General features: G+C 46.4%; 2 protein-coding genes across 4 annotated transcripts in view; one reads left to right on the top strand and one right to left on the bottom strand.

Moving 5' to 3' along the window:
* Nucleotides 1–17,192, top strand: part of LOC134933696 (aldo-keto reductase family 1 member C1-like) — a 243,009-nt gene that overhangs the window by 142,267 nt on the left and 83,550 nt on the right. The window lies entirely within an intron of this gene.
* The window catches only part of LOC134935778 (aldo-keto reductase family 1 member C2-like), a 32,048-nt gene continuing 21,117 nt past the window's right edge, over nt 6,262–17,192 (bottom strand). The window contains exons 7-9 of the mRNA XM_063930612.1: nt 12,220–12,385; nt 10,891–10,973; nt 6,262–6,443 (exon numbers count right to left, since the gene is read on the bottom strand). Coding sequence (XP_063786682.1) covers nt 6,401–6,443; nt 10,891–10,973; nt 12,220–12,385 — 292 coding nt within the window. The 3' untranslated portion in view covers nt 6,262–6,400. The remainder of the gene's footprint in view (nt 6,444–10,890; nt 10,974–12,219; nt 12,386–17,192) is intronic.

Here is a 17,192-nt window from a genome sequence, read left to right as displayed (position 1 = left end):
TTCCCTCACTTCGCTCACCATGCTTCAGGCAAGGTACCTGTTCTGATTGGTAGTCCACATGGATGGTAAAATATGAAAAAATCCTAAAAATTACAAAAATTAAAAAAATATACTCAAGTCAACCATTTATGTGTCAATCTTTTGACCACGTCGACCTAATGCATTTCGACCGTTTTTTGTCAACTTATTGACTGTTGACCTGCAGTAGTTACTGTAGATCTATAGACCGCATGCCTTAGTTTCAGTGCATTGTCAACATCATCAGTTTGCATTTGCCCCAGGGGTGGAGACCCGCGTGATCCGCCTCCATACAGGCGCTTATGTGCGTTTCTTGCGGGATTTATTTTACATGGACACGCCCATATTCTACTCACCCCCTCCAACCTCCATTCTGCTCCTCTAAGAGCAAAGGAGCCCTAAACACACATCGGGGTGTATATACTGAAGTGGGAGTTTTTTTTAGAACTAGTGATGTTGCCCATAGCAACCAGTCAGAGTCTATTATCTTCTAGAAGCAGCTAGATAAATCTTAAGTGGAATCTGATTGGTTGCTAAGGGCAACATCTCCTCTTCTAAAAAACTTACATCTTAGTAAATATACCCCATACGTCCCAGTTGCCATAGGAACAGATGCCTAAAACAATTCTGTGCTTATGCGCAGTAAGAAAAGACACAAGTTAAAGTTTACATCCAAATGTGCATTTTATTTCTCGCATCTTGTCCGCATGTAAAGACCAAGGGGTAAATTTACTAAGATGGGAGTTCTATTTAAGATGGGATGTTTCCCATAGCAACCAATCAAATTCCAGGTATTATCTTCTAGAACAGAGGTTTTCAAACTCGGTCCTCGGGGGCCCACACAGTGCATGTTTTGCAGGTCTCCTCACAGAATCGCAAGTGAAATAATTAGCTCCACCTGTGGACCTTTTAAAATGTGTCAGTGAGTAATTAACACACCTGTGCACTAGAGATGAGCGGGTTCGGTTCCTCGGAATCCGAACCCCCCCGAACTTCAGCCTTTTTACACGGGTCCGAGGCAGACTCGGATCTTCCCGCCTTGCTCGGTTAACCCGAGCGCGCCCGAACGTCATCATCCCGCTGTCGGATTCTCGCGAGGCTCGTATTCTATCGCGAGACTCGGATTCTATATAAGGAGCCGCGCGTCGCCGCCATTTTCACACGTGCATTGAGATTGATAGGGAGAGGACGTGGCTGGCATCCTCTCCGTTTAGATAGAGAGTGAGACACTTGATTTACTAGTAATTTAATTTTAGTAATTTTGGGGAGCATTAGGACTGGAGTACTCAGAGAGTGCAGAGTTTTGCTGATAGTTATACTAGTGACCACCAGTTTTATTTATTATTTAAAATCCGTTCTCTGCCTGAAAAAAAACGATACACAGTCACATACCATATCTGTGCTCAGCCTCAGTGTGCTGCATGATTGAATGATAATATCATCTATGTATATCTGACTGTGCTGAGTGCTCACTGCTCACACAGCTTAATTGTGGGGGAGACTGGGGAGCAGTTATAGCAGGAGTACATAACAGTGCACACATTTTCTGCCAGTGTGACTGACCAGTGACCACCAGTATATTGTCTGCCTGAAAAAGTTAAACACTCGTGTGGTGTTTTTTTTATTTATTCTATAAACGCATTCTGCTGACAGACAGTGTCCAGCAGGTCCGTCATTCATTATATTATAATATATACCTGCAGTAGTGATATATATATATATATATATTTTATATCATTATCATCCAGTCTATACTAGCAGACGCAGTACGGTAGTCCACGGCTGTAGCTACCTCTGTGTCGGCAGTCACTCGTCATCCATAAGTATACTAGTATCCATCCATCTCCATTGTTTACCTGAGGTGCCTTTTAGTTGTGCCTATTAAAATATGGAGAACAAAAATGTTGAGGTTCCAAAAATAGGGAAAGATCAAGATCGACTTCCACCTCGTGCTGAAGCTGCTGCCACTAGTCATGGCCGAGACGATGAAATGCCATCAACGTCGTCTGCCATGGCCGATGCCCAATGTCATAGTACAGAGCATGTAAAATCCAAAACACCAAATATCAGTAAAAAAAGGACTCAAAAATCTAAAATAAAATCGTCGGAGGAGAAGCGTAAACTTGCCAATATGCCATTTACCACACGGAGTGGCAAGGAACGGCTGAGGCCCTGGCCTATGTTCATGGCTAGTGGTTCAGCTTCACATGAGGATGGAAAATGAAAAGACTTAAGCTGGCAAAAGCACAGCAAAGAACTGTGCGTTCTTCGAAATCACAAATCCACAAGGAGAGTCCAATTGTGTCGGTTGCGATGCCTGACCTTCCCAACACTGGACGTGAAGAGCATGCGCCTTCCACCATTTGCACGCCCCCTGCAAGTGCTGGAAGGAGCACCCGCAGTCCAGTTCCTGATAGTCAGATTGAAGATGTCAGTGTTGAAGTACACCAGGATGAGGAGGATATGGGTGTTGCTGGCGCTGGGGAGGAAATTGACCAGGAGGATTCTGATGGTGAGGTTGTTTGTTTAAGTCAGGCACCCGGGGAGACACCTGTTGTCCGTGGGAGGAATATGGCCATTGACATGCCTGGTGAAAATACCAAAAAAATCAGCTCTTCGGTGTGGAAGTATTTCAACAGAAATGCGGACAACATTTGTCAAGCCGTGTGTTGCCTTTGTCAAGCTGTAATAAGTAGGGGTAAGGACGTTAACCACCTCGGAACATCCTCCCTTATACGTCACCTGCAGCGCATTCATCATAAGTCAGTGACAAGTTCAAAAACTTTGGGCGACAGCGGAAGCAGTCCACTGACCAGTAAATCCCTTCCTCTTGTAACCAAGCTCACGCAAACCACTCCACCAACTCCCTCAGTGTCAATTTCCTCCTTCCCTAGGAATGCCAATAGTCCTGCAGGCCATGTCACTGGCAATTCTGACGAGTCCTCTCCTGCCTGGGATTCCTCCGATGCATCCTTGCGTGTAACGCCTACTGCTGCTGGCGCTGCTGTTGTTGCTGCTGGGAGTCGATGGTCATCCCAGAGGGGAAGTCGTAAGACCACTTTTACTACTTCCACCAAGCAATTGACTGTCCAACAGTCCTTTGCGAGGAAGATGAAATATCACAGCAGTCATCCTGCTGCAAAGCGGATAACTGAGGCCTTGGCATCCTGGGCGGTGAGAAACGTGGTTCCGGTATCCATCATTACTGCAGAGCCAACTATAGACTTGTTTGAGGTACTGTGTCCCCGGTACCAAATACCATCTAGGTTCCATTTCTCTAGGCAGGCGATACCGAAAATGTACACAGACCTCAGAAAAAGACTCACCAGTGTCCTAAAAAATGCAGTTGTACCCAATGTCCACTTAACCACGGACATGTGGACAAGTGGAGCAGGGCAGACTCAGGACTATATGACTGTGACAGCCCACTGGGTAGATGTATGGACTCCCGCCGCAAGAACAGCAGCGGCGGCACCAGTAGCAGCATCTCGCAAACGCCAACTCTTTCCTAGGCAGGCTACGTTTTGTATCACCGCTTTCCAGAATACGCACACAGCTAAAAACCTCTTACGGCAACTGAGGAAGATCATCGCAGAATGGCTTACCCCAATTGGACTCTCCTGTGGATTTGTGGCATCGGACAACGCCAGCAATATTGTGTGTGCATTAAATATGGGCAAATTCCAGCACGTCCCATGTTTTGCACATACCTTGAATTTGGTGGTGCAGAATTATTTAAAAAATGAGAGGGGCGTGCAAGAGATGCTGTCGGTGGCCAGAAGAATTGCGGCACACTTTCGGCGTACAGGCACCACGTACAGAAGACTGGAGCACCACCAAAAACGCCTGAACCTGCCCTGCCATCATCTGAAGCAAGAAGTGGTAACGAGGTGGAATTCAACCCTCTATATGCTTCAGAGGTTGGAGGAGCAGCAAAAGGCCATTCAAGCCTATACAACTGAGCACGATATAGGAGGTGGAATGCAGTGGAGAATGATTTCAACGTTGTGCAAGGTTCTGCAACCTTTTGAACTTGCCACACGTGAAGTCAGTTCAGACACTGCCAGCCTGAGTCAGGTCATTCCCCTCATCAGGCTTTTGCAGAAGAAGCTGGAGACATTGAAGGAGGAGCTAACACAGAGCGATTCCGCTAGGCATGTGGGACTTGTGGATGGAGCCCTTAATTCGCTTAACAAGGATTCACGGGTGGTCAATCTGTTGAAATCAGAGCACTACATTTTGGCCACCGTGCTCGATCCTAGATTTAAAACCTACCTTGGATCTCTCTTTCCGGCAGACACAAGTCTGCAGGGGTTCAAAGAACTGCTGGTGAGAAAATTGTCAAGTCAAGCGGAACGCGACCTGTCAACATCTCCTCCTTCACATTCTCCCGCAACTGGGGGTGCGAGGAAAAGGCTCAGAATTCCGAGCCCACCCGCTGGCGGTGATGCAGGGCAGTCTGGAGCGACTGCTGATGCTGACATCTGGTCCGGACTGAAGGACCTGACAACGATTACGGACATGTCGTCTACTATCACTGCATATGATTCTCTCAACATTGATAGAATGGTGGAGGATTATATGAGTGACCGCATCCAAGTAGGCACGTCACACAGTCCGTACTTATACTGGCAGGAAAAAGAGGCAATTTGGAGGCCCTTGCACAAACTGGCTTTATTCTACCTAAGTTGCCCTCCCACAAGTGTGTACTCCGAAAGAGTGTTTAGTGCCGCCGCTCACCTTGTCAGCAATCGGCGTACGAGGTTACATCCAGAAAATGTGGAGAAGATGATGTTCATTAAAATGAATTATAATCAATTCCTCCGTGGAGACATTCACCAGCAGCAATTGCCTCCACAAAGTACACAGGGAGCTGAGATGGTGGATTCCAGTGGGGACGAATTGATAATCTGTGAGGAGGGGGATGTACACGGTGATATATCGGAGGATGATGATGAGGTGGACATCTTGCCTCTGTAGAGCCAGTTTGTGCAAGGAGAGATTAATTGCTTCTTTTTTGGTGGGGGTCCAAACCAACCCGTCATTTCAGTCACAGTCGTGTGGCAGACCCTGTCACTGAAATGATGGGTTGGTTAAAGTGTGCATGTCCTGTTTATACAACATAAGGGTGGGTGGGAGGGCCCAAGGACATTTCCATCTTGCACCTCTTTTTTCTTTCATTTTTCTTTGCGTCATGTGCTGTTTGGGGAGTGTTTTTTGGAAGGGCCAGCCTGCGTGACACTGCAGTGCCACTCCTAGATGGGCCGGGTGTTTGTGTCGGCCACTAGGGTCGCTTTGCTTACTCACACAGCTACCTCATTGCGCCTCTTTTTTTCTTTGCGTCATGTGCTGTTTGGGGAGTATTTTTTGGAAGGGCCATCCTGCCTGACACTGCAGTGCCACTCCTAGATGGGCCAGGTGTTTGTGTCGGCCACTTGGGTCGCTGAGCTTAGTCACACAGCTACCTCATTCCGCCTCTTTTTTTTTCTTTGCGTCATGTGCTGTTTGGGGAGTGTTTTTTGGAAGGGCCATCCTGCGTGACACTGCAGTGACACTCCTAAATGGGCCAGGTGTTTGTGTCGGCCACTTGGGTCGCTGAGCTTAGTCATCCCGCGACCTCGGTGCAAATTTTAGGACTAAAAATAATATTGTGAGGTGTGAGGTGTTCAGAATAGACTGAAAATGAGTAGAAATTATGGTTATTGAGGTTAATAATACTTTGGGATCAAAATGACCTCCAAATTCTATGATTTAAGCTGTTTTTTAGGGTTTTTTGAAAAAAACACCCGAATCCAAAACACACCCGAATCCGACAAAAAAAATTTGGTGAGGTTTTGCCAAAACGCGTTCGAACCCAAAACACGGCCGCGGAACCGAACCCAAAACCAAAACACAAAACCCGAAAAATTTCCGGTGCACATCACTAGCGTGTGCACCTGCTGGGTTACCTGCAAAACATGCACTGTGTGGGCTCCCGAGGACCGAGTTTGAGAACCTCTGTTCTAGAAGGTGCTAGATAAATGAGAAGTAGAATCTGATTGGTTGCTATGGGCAACATCTCATCTTAAATAGAACTCCCATCTTAGTAAATTTACCCCCCAGCTTCCTATAGTTTGTTTCATTTTTATTCTAACATTGGTAAGTAATCTATAGACATTTGATACATTTTCAATCAATTTTGAATACAGGGTTACGTTGAGACATAACTGCATAAAGACTTTAAAAAAGTAAAGAAAAATGGTAAAATACAGGACTATTTTACACAGAAATAATCATCCAAAATGTATAAAACTATGCACAACACCCCCGGTGTGCACAGACTATACGAATTCTGCTCCTCTCCATGGCTTTTACACATTGTTACACAAGCATCTGCAGCAACTTAATATTCTTCATTGAATGGGAAATTGGGGTGATCCTTCCACCTGCAGAGACAAAGGGCAGCAGATTTGTGAATATGTTCGTGTTCCCATGTGTCTTAACTTCACTTTTTAGCCTATAAGGGGCAAATTTATCATTCATTTATTTACTAAGAAAAATGAGGAAATTGATGTTTTAACACTCCTTTCACATTATGTTAATATCACTGAGATGTATGAAAGGGCTTTTAGAGGAGAATTTACAAAATTCTCCTCCACGTCCTACAATTTGCATGTTTTTTGGTATATAGATTTCTCTTCCCATACCTGTAATGGGAAATGTGATCTGTTCAGATTTACTAAAGGCAAATTGCTAAATAATACTGGAGGGAGCCTTACTAAAATAATGCCATCTTCAGATGGCGTAGAGAGGCTCCCTCTGTTCCGCAGATGTGAGAGGTGTGCATTGGCAGGCAATGAGGGAGAGATCTTAGCAGTTCCTTACCCGTTCTCCCCCTCTCTTCTGCCGTGCGTGTACAGCCAGACAGATTTTCAATAATTTCAGCTATATAATAGAGACTTATAGCAAAGGAAAAAAAAGAATCAGTATATATACTGTGTACATACATGACAAGTCACATTATTACGACCACCTCATACATGTGACGTCGGCAGCGCGTATCCCATGAAGTACGTCACGTGTGGTGCGCTGGCTTGGTAGGTATATACGGTGCGATAGGCCGTCTGCACACATATAACTTGTTACTGTCATGGGTAATAGGGGTGATTTATCTGAGTTGCAAAAAGGGATGACTACCGGCTTTTGGGCCACGGGCAGCAGTATCTCTGACACAGCGCAGTGTGTGTGGTGTTCGCGTGCTGCTGCGGTGAAGGTGTATCGTGACTGGACAAACGGCACCATTGCGAATAACCGACGTGGAAACTGCGGAGCACCACGTGCCATTGATGTGAGAGGTGAATGTCGGCTACGGAGGTGCGTGAGGGCTGACTGACACGCTACAGTGGGGGAGCTCACCGTCATAATGACCCTGGGGGCTACCAGACGTGTGTCTAACATGACAGTTGAGCCGTCTAGCTGCTGTCCGTGCTGCACACGGCGGTTACTCTGGCTATTAGCTGGTGCTCATAATAATATGACTCCACCGTGTATTACTATACATTTATCAGAGTAAATGTATTGTGTCCAGCAGTGGGTGATGGAATGCAGCTGACAGGGGAAGCAGGTCCATACTCTCTGCCAACCAGCAATTCCCCCATTCAAGCCCAGGACAGCGTCCCTGGATGACCTGTCATAACACACTAGCACTGTACTGTACACTGTGTACTGTGCTGTCCGTTGGGATCAGGCTTTTATTTTTTTATATTTGGAAGACGAGTGGACTACTATATGGACAGTAGAAGATGGGTATATATATATACTGTATATATGAATAAAGTACTTCCCTCTTTGGTATCTGTCTTTTTTTTAAACTTTTTTTTACAGGCATACTACAGGTTGGCATTCCGAGGCAGGGTCGCTGGGACCTGTAGTCTCACTGTAACGAACTGGGGGGTCATTCTGTGTTGTTCGCTAGCTGCGGTTGTGCGCAGTGATCAGGCTAAAAATCGTCATTCTGCGCATGCGTATGCACCGCAATGCGCAGGCGCATCATACAGGTACAATGAGCATCGTGAGTTTGCACAGGTTCTAGCGAAGCTTTCAGCCGCACGGCCGAACACAGGAAGATTGACATGAAGGGGGCGTTTCTGGGTGGCAACCGACCGTTTTCAGGGAGTGCTTAGAAAAACGCAGGTGTGTCGGGGAAAACGCAGGCGTGTCAGGGAAATCGTAGGCGTGGCTGGCCGAACGCTGGGTGGGTGTGTGACGTCAAAAGCCATCCCTCCATTGTTAGAATCAATGCAAGAGTAACTACAGGGCTGGGCTTGTTTTGCACAAAAAGATTTTGCAGGCGCTCTGCTGCACAGGCGTTCGCACTTCTACAAAGCGAAAATACACTCCCCAGTGGGCGGCGACAATGCGTTTGCACGGCTGCTAAAAACTGCTAGCGAGCGATCAACTCGGAATGACCCCCAATATTCTGATCTATTCTTTACACATTCACTCCACACCCACCACCACCAGGGGTTCCACGGCCTCGGCTGATTAGTTTGGGGCAGGTTTCACAGTATTGCTGGGGAACCTACGCGGTGTGTCTCCCTGCTATAGCGTAAGCCTCTCACCTGGTTCAGCCTAGTGCTGATTATTGAAAAATTGGGGGGCCCGTGTCATTTTTTCCACTGATTTTCCAGTACCAGACCAGGTTAAGAGGTCTGGGGCTCTGTGGGGGGAACCATGCAATTATACTTTTAGCCTTTAACCCTTTCTTTTCTTTTGAACCTACTGAGGCCTGTACAGATCACACTGCTCATACAGCTCTGTACAGCGATTCTGGGGTCTATTCATGAAGCAGTGAAAAGTGTGGAGAATTGAGCCAGCGGAGAAGATGTCCATCGCAACCAATCAGCATTGAGGTAACATTTAGAATTTGCATATTATAAAATTAGACAGAGCAGCTGACTGGTTGCCATGGGCAACTTCTCCACTGGCTGACTTCTCCACACTTTTCACTGCTTCATAAATAGACCCCTCTGTTCAGGGGCTTTGCCATTGGTTTGGAGTTACTATGGCCCTCATTCCGAGTTGTTCGCTCGGTAATTTTCTTCGCATCGCAGCGATTTTCCGCTATTTGCGCATGTGCAATGTTCGCACTGCGACTGCGCCAAGTAAATTTGCTTTGAAGATTGGTATTTTACTCACGGCATTACGAGGTTTTTTCTTCGTTCTGCTGATCGTAATGTGATTGACAGGAAGTGGGTGTTTCTGGGCGGAAACTGGCCGTTTTATGGGAGTGTGTGAAAAAACGCTGCCGTTTCTGGGAAAAACGCGGGAGTGGCTGAAGAAACGGGGGAGTGTCTGAGCGAACGCTGGGTGTGTTTGCGACGTCAAACCAGGAACGACAAGCACTGAACTGATCGCACTGGCAGAGTAAGTCTCGAGCTACTCAGAAACTGCAAAGAAATTTCTATTCGCAATTTTGCTAAGCTAAGATTCACTCCAAGTTGGCGGCGGCTTAGCGTGTGCAATGCTGCTAAAAGCAGCTTGCGAGCGAATAACTCGGAATGAGGGCCTATGTGCCATCGGAATTGAACTGAGTGATCAAAACTGCAAAGAACGATTGTTGGATGGTTTTGGTTTAGAACAGAAACTGACTATTAGTACATTTACCCAGAGTACAGCATTGGTGGTCCTTCTGTACACTACCCTGGTATTTTTAAAATGTTCCAATCCCCCTAAATATGAATAACTGCTTCCGGACATTGGGGGTAATTCTGAGTTGATCGCAGCAGGAATTTTGTTAGCAGTTGGGCAAAACCATGTGCACTGCAGGGGAGGCAGATATAACGTGCAGAGAGAGTTAGATTTGGATGTGTTATTTTGTTTCTGTGCAGGGTAAATACTGGCTGCTTTATTTTTACACTGCAATTTAGATTGCAGATTGAACTCACCACACCCAAATCTATCTCTCTCTGCACATGTTACATCTGCCTCCCCTGCAGTGCACATTGGCCCTCATTCCGAGTTGTTCGCTCGGTAATTTTCTTCGCATTGCAGCGATTTTCCGCTAATTGCGCATGCGCAATGTTCGCACTGCGACTGCGCCATGTAAATTTGCTAAGAAGTTTGGTATTTTACTCACGGCATTACAATGTTTTTTCTTCGTTCTGGTGATCGGAGTGTGATTGACAGGAAGTGGGTGTTTCTGGGCGGAAACTGGCCGTTTTATGGGAGTGTGTGAAAAAACACTGCCGTTTCTGGGAAAACGCGGGAGTGGCTGGAGAAACGGGGGAGTGTCTGGGCGAACGCTGGGTGTGTTTGTGACGTCAAACCAGGAACGACAAGCACTGAACTGATCGCACTAGAAGAGTAAGTCTCGAGCTACTCAGAAACTGCACAGAAAAATCTTTTCGCAATATTGCGAATACTTTGTTAACAATTCTGCTAAGCTAAGATACACTCCCAGAGGGCGGCGGCTTAGCGTGTGTACTGCTGCGAAAAGCGGCTAGCGAGCGAACAACTCGGAATGAGGGCCAATGTTTTACCCAATTGCTAACAAAATTCCTGCTGCGATCAACTCGGAATTACCCCCATTATCATTTGTGACCACGTATTTGTGCAGGTCAGATGAGAATATTTATATTTATAGGTATTTTGTAACATTATTCTGTAATAAGAAACCACTATTCCAGGCTAATACAGTATGTTCTATTCAAACTTCTGCTTATTCACAATGTAACTGAATTTACATTGGAATGTGACCAGAAAAAATAGGCCCAGCACAGGGCTGAGAGAATCCTCAGTGGCAAAGGGGTTAGAGAATGTCAGGGGGTATTACAGGGAGAGTGATGCTAGTATTTATTTCTGGGTGTATATAAAATAGAAAACGTCACTTACACATCCATAGTCAGGTAGCGGAGGTTCTGGTTGCGTCCATCGAGAGCTTTTATTTCATCCTCGCTTAGCTCAAATTCAAAGACCTGAACAATGAGATCATTATAACGAGCGCAATTCAGAGGGAAGCTCCTCACATTCTGCACACAAGTACAATTAATTATATCTCACTCCTGCCCCCGAATTGATAATGAGATCATCTGCATACATATTATCTATTACTAATGCAATTACATCACCAATTGTCTGCCGCATTCTGCAATCATAACGCTGTTTTTATTGCATAGGACACAAGGACATACACTGAGACTGGATGGAGGCAGGTTCAGGGGAAATTTAAGGAAAATTACTTTACAGAAAGAGTAGTGGACCAGTGGAATAGCCTCCCATCAGAGGTGGTAGAGACTAAGACAATAGAGCAATTTAAACATGCATGGGATAGACATAAGGAGATCCTTACAAAGAAATAAGGATCAAATAAGGGGGCAGATGTATTAAGCTTGGATTAGTGATAAAGCAGTGATATGTGCAAGGTGATAACGCACCAGCCAATCAGCTCCTAACTGTTCATTTACATATTGGAGCTGATTGGCTGGTGCCGTATCACCTTGCATTTATTACTGCTTTATCACTTCTCCAGGCTTAATACATCTGCCCCAAGGTTTGAGACAAAAATATGGTAAAAAAATAATAATAACAGACTAGATGGGGCAAGTGGTTCTTATCTTCCGTCACATGCTATGTTTCTGTGTTTCAAAGTGCGGGTTTCTGACTGCAGGCGGTAGTGTGCGGCATTGATTGGCACCCAAAGCCTTGCTTCCGAGGCTGGTGATGTAGTGCGCCATCCCTGACAGTGATTTTTCCGATCATTTCATAGACTGTCTTAGAGAAACAAAATAGCTAGCTGCTTGGTTGCCATGGGCAACTTCTGATATATCTCTGTCTATGAATAGCAATGCAGATGATCCAAATGTTGGGATACCCACTGTTCTGCCACTCCGGTAGGATAAATGCACTTAGTGATGTTCTGTCATCTACATAAAAGATATAACTAAGGGGTCCTCCCCCCGCTAATCACAGACCCTCGGAGTGCTACAAGAAGTCATTATTTTCCCAGGAGCTCTGCAGAACCGGCAAGTTCATACACATATGCAGTGTGCTGTGTACAGAGCTATGTGACGTGTGACCGGCTCGTCTGGACTCAGTTCTAAGAATAATGGAAGCAGAATGCAGTTGCATTTATATTTTATATGTCGCTATCTGATATTACTGCTTTATAAGAGCCTGACGGACAGGTGAGGGACGCAGTGTTACCACGTCCCCGGCACATACCTGAAAGTTCTGTTTGATCCTCTCTGGTTTAAAGCTCTTGGCAAGGATAAGGATCCCCCTCTGAAGCATGTGTCTCATCGCCACTTGCGCTGGGGGGCGGCCATGTTTTTTAGCAATGGTGTTGAGCACAGGATCTTCCAGTAGGACTGGGGAATTTTGGTCATACCTCAAAAAAAAGATATAAAGTGTTGTGATTTATGTATATACTTTTGTAGCTTACATCTAACATCAAATTGAATAGTGAAAAGAATCAGGATAAAACAGCAACACGGGGTATTTGTAATCTCAGCAACATGGGGTATTTGTAACCTCAGCAACATGGGGTATTTGTTACCTCAGCAACATGGGGTATTTGTAACCTCAGCAACATGGGGTATTTGTTACCTCAGCAACACAGGGTATTTGTAACCTCAGCAACACAGGGTATTAGTAACTTCAGCAACACGGTGTATTTGTAACCTCAGCAACACAGGGTATTTGTAACTTCAGCAACACGGTGTATTTGTAACCTCAGCAACACTGGGTATTTGTAACCTCAGCAACACTGGGTATTTGTAACCTCAGCAACACGGGGTATTTGTAACCTCAGCAACACGGGGTATTTGTAACTTCAGCAACACTGGGGGGTAAATTTACTAAGCTCCCGATTTTGACCGAGATGCCGTTTTTTCATCAAAGTGTCATCTCGGTAATTTACTAAGCATCACGGCAGAGATGAGGGCATTCGTAATTTTTTGCAAGTCCAAGTAAAAAATTACGAATGAATACACCATCGGTCAAAACGCGGCTGTTTAAGTATGAATCTCGGTCATTTACTAAGAAGTGCAAAGCAAAAAAAAAGCAAACACTGCCGTGAAAAATTACAACTCGTAAAAAAGTGCTAAAAAAAAACAGACCTTTTTTTTCCCCCCGTGATTAGATAGGCATGCACGGATCCATGAGATCCGTGCATGTATATCAGTGGGAAGGGGTGGGAAAGTGCTTATTTTTTCTAAAAAAATTGCGTGGGGTCCCCCCTCCTAAGCATAACCAGCCTCGGGCTCTTTGAGCCGATCCTGGTTGCAAAAATATGGGGGGGAAAATGACAGGGGTTCCCCCATATTTAAGCAACCAGCATCGGGCTCTGCGCCTGGTCCTGGTCCCAAAAATACGGGGGACAAAAAGAGTAGGGGTCCCCCGTATTTTTAAAACCAGCACCGGGCTCCACTAGCTGGACAGATAATGCCACAGCCGGGGGTCACTTTTATATAGTGCCCTGCGGCCGTGGCATCAAAAATCCAACTAGTCACCCCTGGCCGGGGTACCCTGGGGGAGTGGGGACCCCTTCAATCAAGGGGTCCCCCCCCCCCAGCCACCCAAGGGCCAGGGGTGAAGCCCGAGCTGTCCCCCCCATCCAATGGGCTGTGGAAGGGGGGGCTGATAGCCTTTGTTGTAAATGAAAAGATATTGTTTTTAGTAGCAGTACTACAAGTCCCAGCAAGCCTCCCCCGCATGCTGGTACTTGGAGAACCACAAGTACCAGCATGCGGCGGAAAAACGGGCCCGCTGGTACCTGTAGTACTACTACTAAAAAAATACCCAAAAAAACACAAGACACACACACCGTGAAAGTATAATTTTATTACATACATACACACATACATACTAGAGATGAGCGCCTGAAATTTTTCGGGTTTTGTGTTTTGGTTTTGGGTTCGGTTCCGCGGCCGTGTTTTGGGTTCGAACGCGTTTTGGCAAAACCTCACCGAATTTTTTTTGTCGGATTCGGGTGTGTTTTGGATTCGGGTGTTTTTTTCAAAAAACACTAAAAAACAGCTTAAATCATAGAATTTGGGGGTCATTTTGATCCCAAAGTATTATTAACCTCAAAAACCATAATTTACACTCATTTTCAGTCTATTCTGAATACCTCACACCTCACAATATTATTTTTAGTCCTAAAATTTGCACCGAGGTCGCTGTGTGAGTAAGATAAGCGACCCTAGTGGCCGACACAAACACCGGGCCCATCTAGGAGTGGCACTGCAGTGTCACGCAGGATGTCCCTTCCAAAAAACCCTCCCCAAACAGCACATGACGCAAAGAAAAAAAGAGGCGCAATGAGGTAGCTGTGTGAGTAAGATTAGCGACCCTAGTGGCCGACACAAACACCGGGCCCATCTAGGAGTGGCACTGCAGTGTCACGCAGGATGTCCCTTCCAAAAAACCCTCCCCAAACAGCACATGACGCAAAGAAAAAAAGAGGCGCAATGAGGTAGCTGACTGTGTGAGTAAGATTAGCGACCCTAGTGGCCGACACAAACACCGGGCCCATCTAGGAGTGGCACTGCAGTGTCACGCAGGATGTCCCTTCCAAAAAACCCTCCCCAATCAGCACATGATGCAAAGAAAAAGAAAAGAAAAAAGAGGTGCAAGATGGAATTGTCCTTGGGCCCTCCCACCCACCCTTATGTTGTATAAACAAAACAGGACATGCACACTTTAACCAACCCATCATTTCAGTGACAGGGTCTGCCACACGACTGTGACTGATATGACGGGTTGGTTTGGACCCCCCCCAAAAAAGAAGCAATTAATCTCTCCTTGCACAAACTGGCTCTACAGAGGCAAGATGTCCACCTCATCTTCACCCTCCGATATATCACCGTGTACATCCCCCTCCTCACAGATTATCAATTCGTCCCCACTGGAATCCACCATCTCAGCTCCCTGTGTACTTTGTGGAGGCAATTGCTGCTGGTCAATGTCTCCGCGGAGGAATTGATTATAATTCATTTTAATGAACATCATCTTCTTCACATTTTCTGGATGTAACCTCGTACGCCGATTGCTGACAAGGTGAGCGGCGGCACTAAACACTCTTTCGGAGTACACACTTGTGGGAGGGCAACTTAGGTAGAATAAAGCCAGTTTGTGCAAGGGCCTCCAAATTGCCTCTTTTTCCTGCCAGTATAAGTACGGACTGTGTGACGTGCCTACTTGGATGCGGTCACTCATATAATCCTCCACCATTCTATCAATGTTGAGAGAATCATATGCAGTGACAGTAGACGACATGTCCGTAATCGTTGTCAGGTCCTTCAGTCCGGACCAGATGTCAGCATCAGCAGTCGCTCCAGACTGCCCTGCATCACCGCCAGCGGGTGGGCTCGGAATTCTGAGCCTTTTCCTCGCACCCCCAGTTGCGGGAGAATGTGAAGGAGGAGATGTTGACAGGTCGCGTTCCGCTTGACTTGACAATTTTGTCACCAGCAGGTCTTTCAACCCCAGCAGACCTGTGTCTGCCGGAAAGAGAGATCCAAGGTAGGCTTTAAATCTAGGATCGAGCACGGTGGCCAAAATGTAGTGCTCTGATTTCAACAGATTGACCACCCGTGAATCCTTGTTAAGCGAATTAAGGGCTGCATCCACAAGTCCCACATGCCTAGCGGAATCGCTCCCTTTTAGCTCCTTCTTCAATGCCTCCAGCTTCTTCTGCAAAAGCCTGATGAGGGGAATGACCTGACTCAGGCTGGCAGTGTCTGAACTGACTTCACGTGTGGCAAGTTCAAAGGGCATCAGAACCTTGCACAACGTTGAAATCATTCTCCACTGCACTTGAGACAGGTGCATTCCACCTACTATATCGTGCTCAATTGTATAGGCTTGAATGGCCTTTTGCTGCTCCTCCAACCTCTGAAGCATATAGAGGGTTGAATTCCACCTCGTTACCACTTCTTGCTTCAGATGATGGCAGGGCAGGTTCAGTAGTTTTTGGTGGTGCTCCAGTCTTCTGTACGTGGTGCCTGTACGCCGAAAGTGTCCCGCAATTTTTCTGGCCACCGACAGCATCTCTTGCACGCCCCTGTCGTTTTTTTAAAAATTCTGCACCACCAAATTCAAGGTATGTGCAAAACATGGGACGTGCTGGAATTTGCCCATATTTAATGCACACACAATATTGCTGGCGTTGTCCGATGCCACAAATCCACAGGAGAGTCCAATTGGGGTAAGCCATTCCGCGATGATCTTCCTCAGTTGCCGTAAGAGGTTTTCAGCTGTGTGCGTATTCTGGAAAGCGGTGATACAAAGCGTAGCCTGCCTAGGAAAGAGTTGGCGTTTGCGAGATGCTGCTACTGGTGCCGCCGCTGCTGTTCTTGCGGCGGGAGTCCATACATCTACCCAGTGGGCTGTCACAGTCATATAGTCCTGACCCTGCCCTGCTCCACTTGTCCACATGTCCGTGGTTAAGTGGACATTGGGTACAACTGCATTTTTTAGGACACTGGTGAGTCTTTTTCTGACGTCCGTGTACATTCTCGGTATCGCCTGCCTAGAGAAGTGGAACCTAGATGGTATTTGGTAACGGGGGCACACTGCCTCAATAAATTGTCTAGTTCCCTGTGAACTAACGGCGGATACCGGACGCACGTCTAACACCAACATAGTTGTCAAGGACTCAGTTATCCGCTTTGCAGTAGGATGACTGCTGTGATATTTCATCTTCCTCGCAAAGGACTGTTGAACAGTCAATTGCTTATTGGAAGTAGTACAAGTGGGCTTACGACTTCCCCTCTGGGATGACCATCGACTCCCAGCGGCAACAACAGCAGCGCCAGCAGCAGTAGGCGTTACACGCAAGGATGCATCGGAGGAATCCCAGGCAGGAGAGGACTCGTCAGAATTGCCAGTGACATGGCCTGCAGGACTATTGGCATTCCTGGGGAAGGAGGAAATTGACACTGAGGGAGTTGGTGGGGTGGTTTGCGTGAGCTTGGTTACAAGAGGAAGGGATTTACTGGTCAGTGGACTGCTTCCGCTGTCACCCAAAGTTTTTGAACTTGTCACTGACTTATTATGAATGCGCTGCAGGTGACGTATAAGGGAGGATGTTCCGAGGTGGTTAACGTCCTTACCCCTACTTATTACAGCTTGACAAAGGGAACACACGGCTTGACACCTGTTTTCCGCATTTCTGGTGAAATACCTCCACA

Source organism: Pseudophryne corroboree, chromosome 6 (genome assembly GCF_028390025.1).
Source record: "Pseudophryne corroboree isolate aPseCor3 chromosome 6, aPseCor3.hap2, whole genome shotgun sequence".
Lineage (NCBI taxonomy): Eukaryota > Metazoa > Chordata > Amphibia > Anura > Myobatrachidae > Pseudophryne > Pseudophryne corroboree.
Note: the sequence above shows the minus strand (reverse complement) of the source record. Positions and strands in the feature narration are given on the sequence as shown.